Source organism: Pteropus vampyrus, unplaced genomic scaffold (assembly GCF_000151845.1).
Source record: "Pteropus vampyrus isolate Shadow unplaced genomic scaffold, Pvam_2.0 Scaffold41, whole genome shotgun sequence".
Taxonomy (NCBI): domain Eukaryota; kingdom Metazoa; phylum Chordata; class Mammalia; order Chiroptera; family Pteropodidae; genus Pteropus; species Pteropus vampyrus.
The window spans coordinates 3,278,960-3,290,968 of record NW_011888822.1 but is presented as its reverse complement, the minus strand read 5'-3'; the positions used below and the strand labels follow the sequence as shown (position 1 = coordinate 3,290,968).

Genomic DNA, 12,009 nt, shown 5'->3' with positions numbered 1-12,009 from the left:
CTGTGTGTGTGTCTTTTAATCTGAAGTAAGTCTCATGTAGGCTGCATATGTAGGAGTCTTGTTTTCTTATTCATTTAGCCACCCCATCTTTTAGTCGGAGCACTTAATTCTTTTTCATTTGAGGTACTTGTTGATAAATATGTAATTATTACCATTATTTATTCACGTTTTTGATAAACATTTTTTCTTAAAGAATTTCCTGTAATCCTGTAATACATTTCCTGTAATACTAGCTTGGTGTTGATGAATTCCTTTAGCTTATTTTTGTCTGGGAAGCTCTTTATCTGTCTTTCGACTCTAAATGATAGTTTTGCTGGATAAAGTATTCTCGGTTGTAGATCCTGGGTTTTATCACTTTGAATATTTTGTGCCAAGCTCTTCTGTCCTGCAAAGTTTTTTTTTGAGGTCAACTGCCAATCTTATTGGTACTCCCTTATAGATAACTAACTGCTTTTCTCTTGCTGCTTTTAAGATTCTCTCTTTGTATTTAACCTTTGGCATTTTAACTATAATGTGTCTTGGTGTGGGCCTCTTTGAGTTCATCTTTTTGGGGACTCTCTGAGCTGCCTTGGGTTGTGTATCTATTTCCTTCACCAGGTTAGGAATGTTTTCCATCATTATTTCTTCAAATATATATTCAACTTCTTGTTCTCTCTCTCCTCCTTCAGGTACCCCTATGACACAGATGTTTTTACATATAATTTTGTCTCATAGGCTCCTTAAATTATTATTACATTCTTGGCTTTTTTTTCTTGCCATTCTGATTGAGTATCCTTGGCTTTCCCATCCTCTATATCAGTGGTTCGATCCTCTTCTTTATCCACTTTGTCAATTCCCTCTAACATACTACTCATCTCAGATAATGTGTTTTTCATTTCGGACTGGTTCCCTTTTATAATTTCCATTTCCATTCCTATGTTTTTATCTCTTTGTTAGAGTTCTGAGTTCATCTACACTTCCTTTAAGTTCATGGAGCATCTTTATAACCAGTGTTTTGAACTCTGCATCTGTTAGATCATTTAACTCCATTATTCCTGGACCTCTGTTCTGTTCTCTCTTATGATTTCTGCTTCTTTGTCTTCCCATTTTGGCTGCCTTTCCGTGTCTGTTTTTATGTACTAAGCAAAGCGCCTAAGTCTCTCGGTCTTATTAGAGTGGCTTTGTGTAGTAGGTGTCCAGTGGCACAGTCCTGAAAGGGGTTCAGCTGCAGGACAGTTTTAGCCCCAGCCTGTGCCCTGACAAGGCCACCTGTTAAGATTCAGCAAGCAATCTACAGATGTGCTTATAATTGCCTCAAGAGGCCACACCAGAAACCGAGATCAGCTGCCGCCAATGTGGGTCTTGGACCTGATCAGCAAGTGGCACAGGACTCACAGAATACATAACTGGATGTGGCTTGGGTGGGACTGTGAGTTTGGGGAGGCAGAATTTCAGGGAATCCTCTGGGCAGAGTAACCTCTGTTATCCAGTTTAATGACATCTCAGCTATGGCAGCGCTGTGTCTGCACACTGGGAGTGGGGAGGGCTCAACAGAAGAACAATGGATACCACCAGTACTTCTGGGGAGAAAGCCTCGCCTCTGGCCCTCGTTCCAACAACTCAGTGACCCCTGTAAGTGCCTCGTGACCTCTAAGCATCTGACCGAGTGCTGGTGCTCAGAGCGAGAGAGCCCATCACTGTGACGTGGCCCTTTTAAGAGAAACATCCACAACTGCCAGCTGCAGCTGCCGTAACCTCTGTCTCATTCAGCTGCTCGGGACTGGGCAGCCTCACGTCTTTGCCTCCTCCTACCTCCAACCATTTCAGGATGATTTCTTATTTCTTGCCCTAGTTATAGAGCTTCTGTTCATCCAGACCCTAGGCAACTCTGCTTGCTATTGCTTTGTGTTTCTGTCACAACTTTGATTTGGTTGCAAGAAGGGATGAACAAAACCTCTACCATCTACACCTTTTTGCCCAGTCTCTTGATCCTCCTCCCTCCATTTTTAAATCAGATTTTTAAAATATAGTTATATGAGTTCCTTATTTTTTTAGTATTAAATTCTTATCAAATAAATAGTCTACAAATTTTTCTCTCATATTATAAGTTGTCTTTTAATTTGCAAGTGGTTTCTTTTACTGTGTAGAAGCTTTTTTAAATTGAACATGCAAAGCTTTTGCAGTTTTCTAATGTATTTTTTATTTTTTTAATTTATTTATTTTAATTAGTTTAAAGTATACAATACATTGGTTAGACATCTATATAGTTCATAAAACGATCCCCCAGTTGCTCCCTCCCTCCCCTGACCCTCCACCTAGCCAACATATTAATGCTAATTGCATTCCCTATGCCATTCTCTGCATCCCCATGACTGTCCATTGGCTACCAATATGTACTTCTTTAACACTTCACCCCCTTCTCGCAGCCCCCAACCCCCCTTTTCCTCTGTCCATCACCAAATTGTCCACTATATTTGTGGGTCTTTTTTTTGTATTAGTTCTTTTTATTCCTTAGATTCTTCATATAAGTGAAATCATATAGTGTTTATCTTTCTCTGTCTGACTTAAATACCTTCTAGGTCCATCAAAGTGATATCTTTTTCAATCCCCTTCCTTTTCATATGTAGTGATCTTGTTTTCTTATCCTTTCAGCCACTCTATCTTTTGGTTGGCACACTTAATTCTTTTCCATTTAAGATACTTATTGATAGGGATGTAGTTGTTACCATTCTTTATTCCTGTTTTTAATATATGTTTTTCCTTCTTAAAGAAGTCTCTCCAACATTTCCTGTTATACTGGCTTTGTGGTGATAAACTCCTTTAGCTTATTTTTGTCTGGGAAGTTCTTTATCTGCCCTTCAACTCTAAGTGAAAGCTTTGCTAGATAAATTATTCTTGCTTATAGATCCTGGGTCTTTATCCTGTCGAATATTTTTTGATAAGCCCTTCTGTCCTGCATAATTTCTTTTGAGAAATCAGCTGCCAATCTTATGGGTGTTCCCTTATAAGTAATTGTTTTTCTCTTGCTGCTTTTAATATTCTTTCTTTGTATTTAACCTTTGGCATTGTAATTATGATGTGTCTTGATGTGGACCTCTTTGGATCCCTGATTTTTGGAATTCTCTGAGCTTCCTGGGGTTTAATGTCTATTTTCTTCTTCAGGTTAGGGATGTTTTCCATCATTATTTCTTCAAACAGCTGTTAAACATCTTGTTTTTCTTTAATTATGCCAATCAGATAGTTATTTTGACCTTTAATAGTGTCCCATATGCTCCTTAAGTAATTTTTATAGTTTTGGCATCTTATCTCTTGCCATTCTGATTGTGTCCTTGGCTTTCCTGTCCTCTAGATAGGGCGTTTGATCCTCTTTATTCACTTTGTTTATTCCTTTGTTTATTCCATTTAATATACTTCTCATCTCAGATAATGTGTTCATTTCAGACTGGTTCCTTTTTATAATTTCCATTTCCATTTTTATGGTTTTTATTTCTTTGTTGAAGTTCTCACTGAATTTATCTACACTTCTCAAAAGTTCATTGAGCATCTTTATAAACAGTGTTTTGAACTCTGCATCTGTTAGATTACTTGACAACATTATATCTGGATCTCTATTCTATTCTCGCATATGGTTTCTGCATCTTTGTCTTCCCATTTTGGCTGTCTTTCCGTGTCTGTTTCTTTGTACTAAGCAAAACTCCTTAGTCTCCCGGTCTTATTAATATGGATTTGTGAAGTAGGTGTCCAGTGGCACAGTCCTGAGAGGGGTTCAGCTGCAGGCCAAATTTAGCCCAAGCTTCTACCCCTCCGGGGCCACCTAAGATTCAGCAAGCAATTCACAGATACTGTGCTAATAGTTGCCTGCTGCCCCCAGTGTGAGTCTAGGTGCTGCTCAGCAAGGAACACCTGACTCACTGAGGATATACCTGGATGTGGCTTGGCTGGGGCTGCGAGTTGGTGGAGTTTCAGGGAATCCTCTGGGCGGAGCGACTTCTGTTATCCAATCTGATGACGTCACAGCTAGGGTGTTGCTGTGTCCTTCACACTGTTAGTGGGGAGAGCTCAACAGGGAACAATGGACACTGCTTGCACTTCTGTACAGAATGAGTCTTACTTCAGCCCTCACTCCAACCATGTCTCCCTGTAGGTCCCTGGTGCCCTCTGCACACACCACAATCAGCACTGGTACTCAGAGAGAGCAGGTCCATCACCACTCACAGGCACAGCCCCTTTAAGAGGCTTCTGTAGCTTCCACAGTCTTCGTTTCACTCAGCCGCTCAGGACTGGGTAGCCCGTGTCCTCGCCTTGTCCTTCCTTCAGCCGTTGCAGGGTGAATTCTTGGCTTTCTCCATAGTTGTATGGCTTCTTCATCTAGATCCCAGGTGATTTTTCCTTGCTGCTGCCCCCTGTTTTCATCACAACTTTGATTTGATCGCCAGAGGGATAAACAGAGCCTCTACTATCTATACCATATTTTTCCCTCTCTTAAAATTTATTTTAAATTGTAGTTGACATACAATACTATATTAGTTTCAGATGTACAACGTAGTACTTCAACATTTTATAACTTACAAAATGATTATTACAATAAGTCTAGTAACCATCTGTCACCATATGTAGTTATATTATTGACTCTGTTCCCTTTGCAGTACATTGTATTCCTGTGACTTATTTTATAACTCACATTTTTATAATCCCTTCCCCTTTTCCACCCATCTCCCCACCTCTCTACCCTCTGTCAACCATCAGTTTCTTCTCTGTATCTATGAGTTTGTTTCTGTTTTGTTTTGTTTTTTTTTCACTTGTTTTCTTTTCTTTTCTTTTTTAGGTTCTACAAATAAGTAAAATCATACATTATTTGTCTTTCCTCTGTCTCATTTATTTTACTTAACATACTTTCTAGGTCTATCCATGTTATCACTCTTTAATTGGGTTCCTGTCTTTTCATTTTTTTGTGTATTTTTTGTATATTTTTGTTTTATGGTTACCATGAGGTTCATTATATCCATCTATATTTATAGCAGTCTATTTTAAGCTGATAGGCATTTAAATTCAACTATATTCTAAAAGCACCACATTTTTTCTCCCCTCTCCACTTTTTTATGTTTTTGACAGGTTTTATATCCTTTTATTTTGTGTATCCCTGGATTATTTATTGTAGTTATAGTTAATTTTGCTATTATTATTTTTTAACATTCATATTAACTTTTTAAGTGGTTGATTTAAGTGACTATTGTATATTTGCCTTTATTGGAGAAATTTTTTCTCATTCCTGTATTTTCTTATTTCTGGTTGTAGCTTTTTCTTTTCTGCATGAAGAAGACTATTTAATGTTTCTTGTAAAGCCAATTTAGTGTTTGTGAACTCCTTTATTTTTTGCTTGTCTGGGAAATTCTTACTTTCTCCTTCAATTCTGAATGATAACCTTGCCAGACATAGTATTCTAGGTTGTAGATTCCTTTCTTTGAGCATTCTAAATATCTTGTGTCACTTCCTTCTGGCCTGTAAAGTTGATTCGAGATATCAGTTGAGAGCTTTATGGGGTTTTCCTTGTATGTGACCTGATGTTTCATTCTTGCTGCCTTTAAGATTGTCTGCTTATCCTTCACTTTTGCCATTTTAATTACAATATGCCTTGGTGTGGGTCTCTTTGGGTTCATCTTGTTTGGAATTCTCTGTGCTTCCTAGACCTGGATGTCTGTTTTCTTCCCAAAATTAGTAAAGCTTTTAGATATTATTTCTTCAAATATCCTTTTTACCCCATTCTCTCTCTTCTTCTTCTTGAATTCCTATAATGCGAGTGTTAGGGTGCATGGAGTTATTCCAGAGATCTCTTATAATATCTTCATTTTTTAAAATTCTTTTTTCATTTTGCTGTTCCAATTGGGTGATCGCTACTCTTCTGTCTTCCAGGTCATTAATCTGTTCTTCTGTTTTAACTAATCTGTTATTATCTATTCCTTCTAATGTGTTCTTCATATCAGTTATTGTATTTTTCATCTCTGGTTCTTTATTACATTTTCTGTCTCTTCGTTGAAGTGCTCTCTCAGTTCCTCTGTTGTACTCTCAAGTTTATTGAGCACGTTTATGAGCATTTCTTTGAATTCTATATCAGGCAAATTACTTATCTCCATTACATTAGGGTTTTGCTCTGGAGTTTCCCCCGCCCCCCCTTTCATTTAGGGCAATTTTGTTTGACTTTCTGTGTTTATTCCTGTAAGTTAGACAGTACAGCTATATCTCCCAGTCTTGCAAGTGGTCTCTGTGTAGCTTGTGGGATGAATAGTTTTGGCAAGCTGGCTGTAGTCGAAGTGGGTACATGCGGTGCCTGATGTGTCACCTGACCTGAAGGAGCAGGTTCAGGATGGGGCAGCCTGGTGCGTGTGTGCTTTCTTGCCCTTCTAATCCAAACGGGAGTGCCTGATGCAGAGGGAGCTGCTAGGTGCACTCTTAGCATGCCTGTTGCTTTAACTGTGATCAGAGCAGAGTCTGGATAGGGCTGCTTTGAGTCTCACCACCTTACCACCTCTGCCGGTCTCCTAGTGGGACGTGCCGGTTTGCATGCACAGCCTCACTTTACTAGTTTTCTCCCTCTCCTGGGAGTGCAGCTCCTCACATACTCAGCTGTACTCCTCTCAATCCTCAAGGTCAGTCTTACATGCTGTTTCTTGTTGCTTTAATTGTCCTCAGTCAGAGCAGGGTCTGGGTGGGCCTCTCTGCATGCCTGTTTTTCAATGCCTTACTAGCTCCACCCCTTCTCCGGGAGGGTCAGCCTTGCATGCCACACAGCAACACTCTACTCATTCCATGCTGGGAAGCCCTGCATATGATACTACAAAGTTTTGCTAGCTCTGTACTTTCTTTAGTTGGATACCCCACATGCGTGTGCAGCAGTACCCCACTATCTCTGCACTTTCTGAACAAGGAAATCCTGTGTGGGAGTACTGTAGTGTTTTGCTAGCTCAACGCTCTCTCGAAGAAGGGCAGCCCCACATGAGCACACAGTAGCGTCCTACTCTCTCTATACTTTCTCTGGAAAGTATGTGTATCCTTGCACATAAGCACTGCGGTATTTTGTTAGCTCCATACCGTCTTCAAGCCGGGGAGCCCCTTATGTGTGCAGCCCACTGGGTGCATGAAGCAGCACCCTTTTGTACCCACTGGATCAATCTCTGGGTAGAAGGGCCTCTTGTATGCACACTATGGCACTCTCCTATTTCTGCTGGCTCTAGCTTTAGGAGGGGTGGCTGGGAACGCACCATAGTGCCCTAGAAGTCGGCCAAAGAACCTGGATAGAATCCTGCCTGCTATCCAAGTTCAGGGGAAATGTAAACAATGGTGCTCACCAGTTCCTCCTTCCTAGGCTGTTCTCTCAGCTCCTGGACAGTTCTCACGGTTCTCTGACTTTCTCTATGAAATCAATACCTCTCACTTGCTTGTTGTACACAAGCTGTTCAATTTGCTCCCAGTTGTCTCTCAGGAGGAATTTCTCTAAATACAGGTGTGCGTTTGATGTGTTCTTGGGAGGGTGCATCTGCTGCCGTCTTGGATCCATTGTTGCTTTTTAGTTTGATGTAGTCCCACTTGTTTATTTTTGCTTTTATTCCTTGTACTTTTGCTGTCAGAAAACCATTGCCAAGATGATGTCAAAGAGCTTTTTACCTGTGTTTTCTTAGTTTTATAGTTTAGGGTCTTGCATTTAATTCTTTAATCTATTTTTAGTTATTTTTTGTGAGTGTGTAAGATAGGGTCCAAATGTATTCTTCTGCATGTGACTATTCAGTTTTACCAACATCATTCATTGAAGAAACTATCCTTTCTCCACTGAGTATTCTTGGCTCCCTCGTCAAACATTAGTTGACCATATATGCATCTCTGGGCTCTTAATTCTGTTATATTGGTCTACATGTCTGTTTTAATACCAGTACCAAACTGTTTTGATTACTATAGCTTTGTAAAGCAGGATGTTTCAGACCACTTGAGGGGCCTGTGCAGTGATATGTTTAATATTCATCTCTAAAACAAAACAAAACACAACACAACAACCCTGGTTTGCGGCATTTGCCAATTTCCATGGATTAACTACTCCCACCTTGGCTGATATCTAGCTTCCAATAGGATGCTGCTGAATGTGGAGCTGAGAAGAGACATGATATACTATCCCATTATATATCATTTCCACAGTACAAATACAATAGTTGTAAATAGCCCCCAAAGCACAGATAATAGTAACATGTGGTAAAATAATCAAAAAGCAATGAATTTTTAGTATGTATTAACTTTATTTTTAGTAATATTTCTTTAACTGTAATTTATATTATTTTTGAGTAATGGCTGTGTTTAACAGCTGCCTCACAAATTACTGCAAATTTAACAATCAGTTCTCATGCACCTGGACAAGCTGCTCCAGCACACCACTGGCCACACCATCTTCCATGAAAGTAACCATGATTGTCTAGAACAAGTCCTCACTGTCCCCTCTATCTCTGTTTCTTACAGATCAGCAAACAGCAGCTTCAGACAGTCAAGGACCGGTTTCAAGCTTTCCTCAATGGGGAAACCCAAATTGTGGCTGACGAAGCCTTCATGAATGCAGTCCAGAGTTACTATGAGGTAAGACTCACTGTGTAGAAGAATGTAAGACTACTCAGGCCTGGAGTTCAGGGCTTCTGAAGTACTGGTCAGTGGGAACAGTAGCCTCGGCCTCCTACAGGACCATTCTTCCTGAGGCAAAGGGGTTGCTGATTGGTTACAATTTTAAGGAATAATAGCATTTTGTTTGAGGGAACACTATAAATAGAAACTATTGTTTACCAACGGATTTTTAAACCAGGCAGTGTGCTGAGTGCATACAATTTTTTGTTTAATCTTTACAACAGTTTTTAGAGTTGGGTCCTGATATTATTCCCATTTTACTGAGGCCCGGAGAGGTTAGCTCAATTACTCAAGGTCACAGAGCTGTTAAAGTGCCACAGCTAAGACTTGAAGTGAGTCAGGGACATTTTACCACCATGTACACCCTTTCTAAAGGATGTTAACACCTCCTTAGGATAATACTTTCACTATCATCCTTGTTATTTCTATTAAGATGGTGCTGTGAGTTCTTTTCTGCAAGTTAGAACAAGTCAAAAATGCAGAACTATTCTCAGGAGAAAATCTATAAGTGAGAGATTATATCCTGAGCATATCGCAAGTAAATTTTCACCTTTAGACTTCAGAGGTTTATTTGTTACTAAAGTGAATTTGGAATTCCATTAGCCACTTTAAAAATTTTATAATTATTCTTATGTAGTGTGCGTGTTGGCTATCACTGGTACACCATTAATGAAGTGGACATGCCATACCTTCCTAGTGGCAATGTTTAACTGACATGCGTATTTTCAAATATGATTATCTAATTCTTGAAAGACATTTTACTTTATATTAATCTATTTTCATGAGAATGAGATATTCTCTGTATTTGGAATCTTATGCCCCAAATGCCTTGCCATTGCCATGGCTAGATTAAAACCATTAGAAATCAACTCCTAAGCACTGAAAAATTTATTTTCAATTGCGATTCAAAGTAGTAACAATTGAATTACTTTGCAAATTTTATTCTTTGCTTCCTTTCTTATTTTAATTATCAGGTAGCAGAGTATTTCAAAACAAAACACTGGTGTTCCTGCTTCCACTCCGGTCCTCAGTAGATGCTTTAACAATGCTAGTTGATCAATTTGGTAAAATTCTCCTTCCTACTTGCGAAAGCAATTGACTACTCCTTTCACAGACAGAGCGGAGCAAGATTACAATTAGATCTTGTAAAAATATTATTGATCCGTTTGCTAATTAGTGTTTAATAGTAAACAGGCTTTGTCTCTGTGATGTTTGCTGGCTTCAGCCACAGATTCATTTTACACGTCATTTCCTCAGCAAAATTTCTATTCGAATTTACTGTAGAAGTTGGGTTCATCTTTATACTTGTCAAATTTAAGCTTCCCTCTCCCTCCATTTTACAAGCAGTATTAATTAATGTCAGTAAGTGTCAAGCTTAATGCTTTATCTGATGGGGTCTAAATTTTCAGTTGAATTTAATGGAGAGTGGAAATGAGATTTAGAATCACAATGATGGTATGGCAGTGAATAACTTGAATATATTTTACAGAAGATCCGTTTATAAACTGCCAAGGAATGAAATTAATTACCCCTTCCCTTTTTTCTCAAGTTCTGAAAGCCAGTTCAGACCAGATAGACCTTTATTGATAGTTCTCCATATTTAAAGTCATTCACTAGTTTACAAATTTTGAAATTGCAAATCTTAATTAGAAAGCTCATTTGACTAATGACATAAATTAAAAGAAAGTGTTATTTCTATCTATTAATTAAATTTGAAAATTAGTAGTCATCAATGTGCTAATGAGTCTCTGTAAATTATCATTATATCTATAGTGATCCCAATATTTTCTTCTGTATTGGCCAGTTTGTTTGAAAGGACTTCTTTTAGTCTGGTAGGAATACAGGCATTGAGAAATTACTGAATATTTAATATTGAGATTTAGGTAATAGGATGTGATGTAGAGTATTAATTATTTACCATATTCATTAGTAAAGCTTTAGAGTCTTGAGATTCACGTTTCCTGGAAAGCTTAATCCTCTGAAGCAAAGGTCCTCAATCAAGGGATCAGGATTAACACATGACCTAAGAGAGCCCCAAGTTGATTACCCCTCCCTTTTCCCCTTTCCCTTCACTCTTGGGCAATGGAGAAGCGAGTGTCCTTTCTTCTACCCTATTCTGGAATCCAATTACTTTTCTGTCAGTATCTGTCTTGGTCAGGACTCTTTGGATTACAAATAATAGACACATATTTCAAACTAGCTTAAGCCAAAAATGAGATTTATTTGCTCAAGCAACTTATAAGCTGTGGCTGAATCCTAAGACTCCAAAGATGCCAGCAGGATGAGTATCTTTCTCCACACACCTCAACTTTGCTTTTGTCTGCATTGGCTTCATTCTTAGGTAGGTTCTCTCCATGCTACCAACTTAGCAACCCCAGGAGCAAAGAGAATACATCTTTACTGAGAGTCCCAGAAAAAGGCCCAGGGGTGATTTGGATGAGTGATATGCATCATGTGTCCTTTCTTGAGCCAGTTACAACAGAAGGGGGTGAAACAGACTGGGGAATCTGTCCAAGGACAAATACCTGCTCTAGAGCCTGAGTACAGGCTCAGTCCCACTGGAGCCATTTGAATTGAAAATGCAATGGTTTCCCAATAAGAAATTAGGATATTTTTGACTGGAAGAAGGGAAAATGTATGCTCGTCAGAAAAAGCCCACATATATTCTCTTCCTTAACTCCGTCTGAAACACACACACTCACCCATTATAAAACACCTTCACACATTCCAGTTCACAATGGTAATGCCATTAAGAAAAAAAAAAACTTTTCCTCAAAAATTTCTGAGATTATTACACTAGAAAAAGTCAGTTTCGGGTATTTGCATTGTCTTACTAGGGCAAAATGGTCGGTCAACACACTGGCATAGTAAGAAGCAATTTCTATCTGTGCCCGTCCAGCCCAGTCTGAACCCAGATGGCCACCATTAACGGCAAGCTGGTAAGGCCTGAGATCTGAGCTGGGCTAGTTAAAAGGGAGACCGAGGTTCCCTATGGCTCATAAGAGCATATAGGTTAATCTTATTCTTTCCTGGTGGCCCCAATTGTCAAAGCAGATCAAGCAGGGCAGTGGATTAATCCTTTAATCACTTCCATTATGGCTTCGTCGTCTGGGTACTGAGGTGGGTGCTCTGAGGTCTGGCCCAGCAACCCAACCTTTTTCCCACAGCCACAGTCTAAGACATCAGAGTGCCCATCCATTTCTGCATGGCCCCAACATCTTTTCTAACTCTCAGCTCTTTTAAGACAAATGTTTAAAACATAAGCCCTCCCACCCTCCATCCTTACCTTCGCCTCCAAATTCACATGCTGGTCCTGGCATTAGAGAAAATAGATAGATGGGAAAGTTTTACAAAAACTTTCTCACTCAGATCCTGCCT

At 39.2% G+C, this 12,009-nt stretch overlaps 1 protein-coding gene across 8 annotated transcripts in view; it reads left to right on the top strand.

Moving 5' to 3' along the window:
• CADPS (calcium dependent secretion activator) overlaps nucleotides 1-12,009 on the top strand; it is a 470,394-nt gene that overhangs the window by 98,625 nt on the left and 359,760 nt on the right. For all 8 annotated transcript variants that reach the window (XM_011358441.1, XM_011358442.1, XM_011358440.1 and 5 more), the window contains one exon: nucleotides 8,476-8,589. In XM_011358441.1, the coding sequence (XP_011356743.1) occupies nucleotides 8,476-8,589 (114 nt within the window). The remainder of the gene's footprint in view (nucleotides 1-8,475; nucleotides 8,590-12,009) is intronic.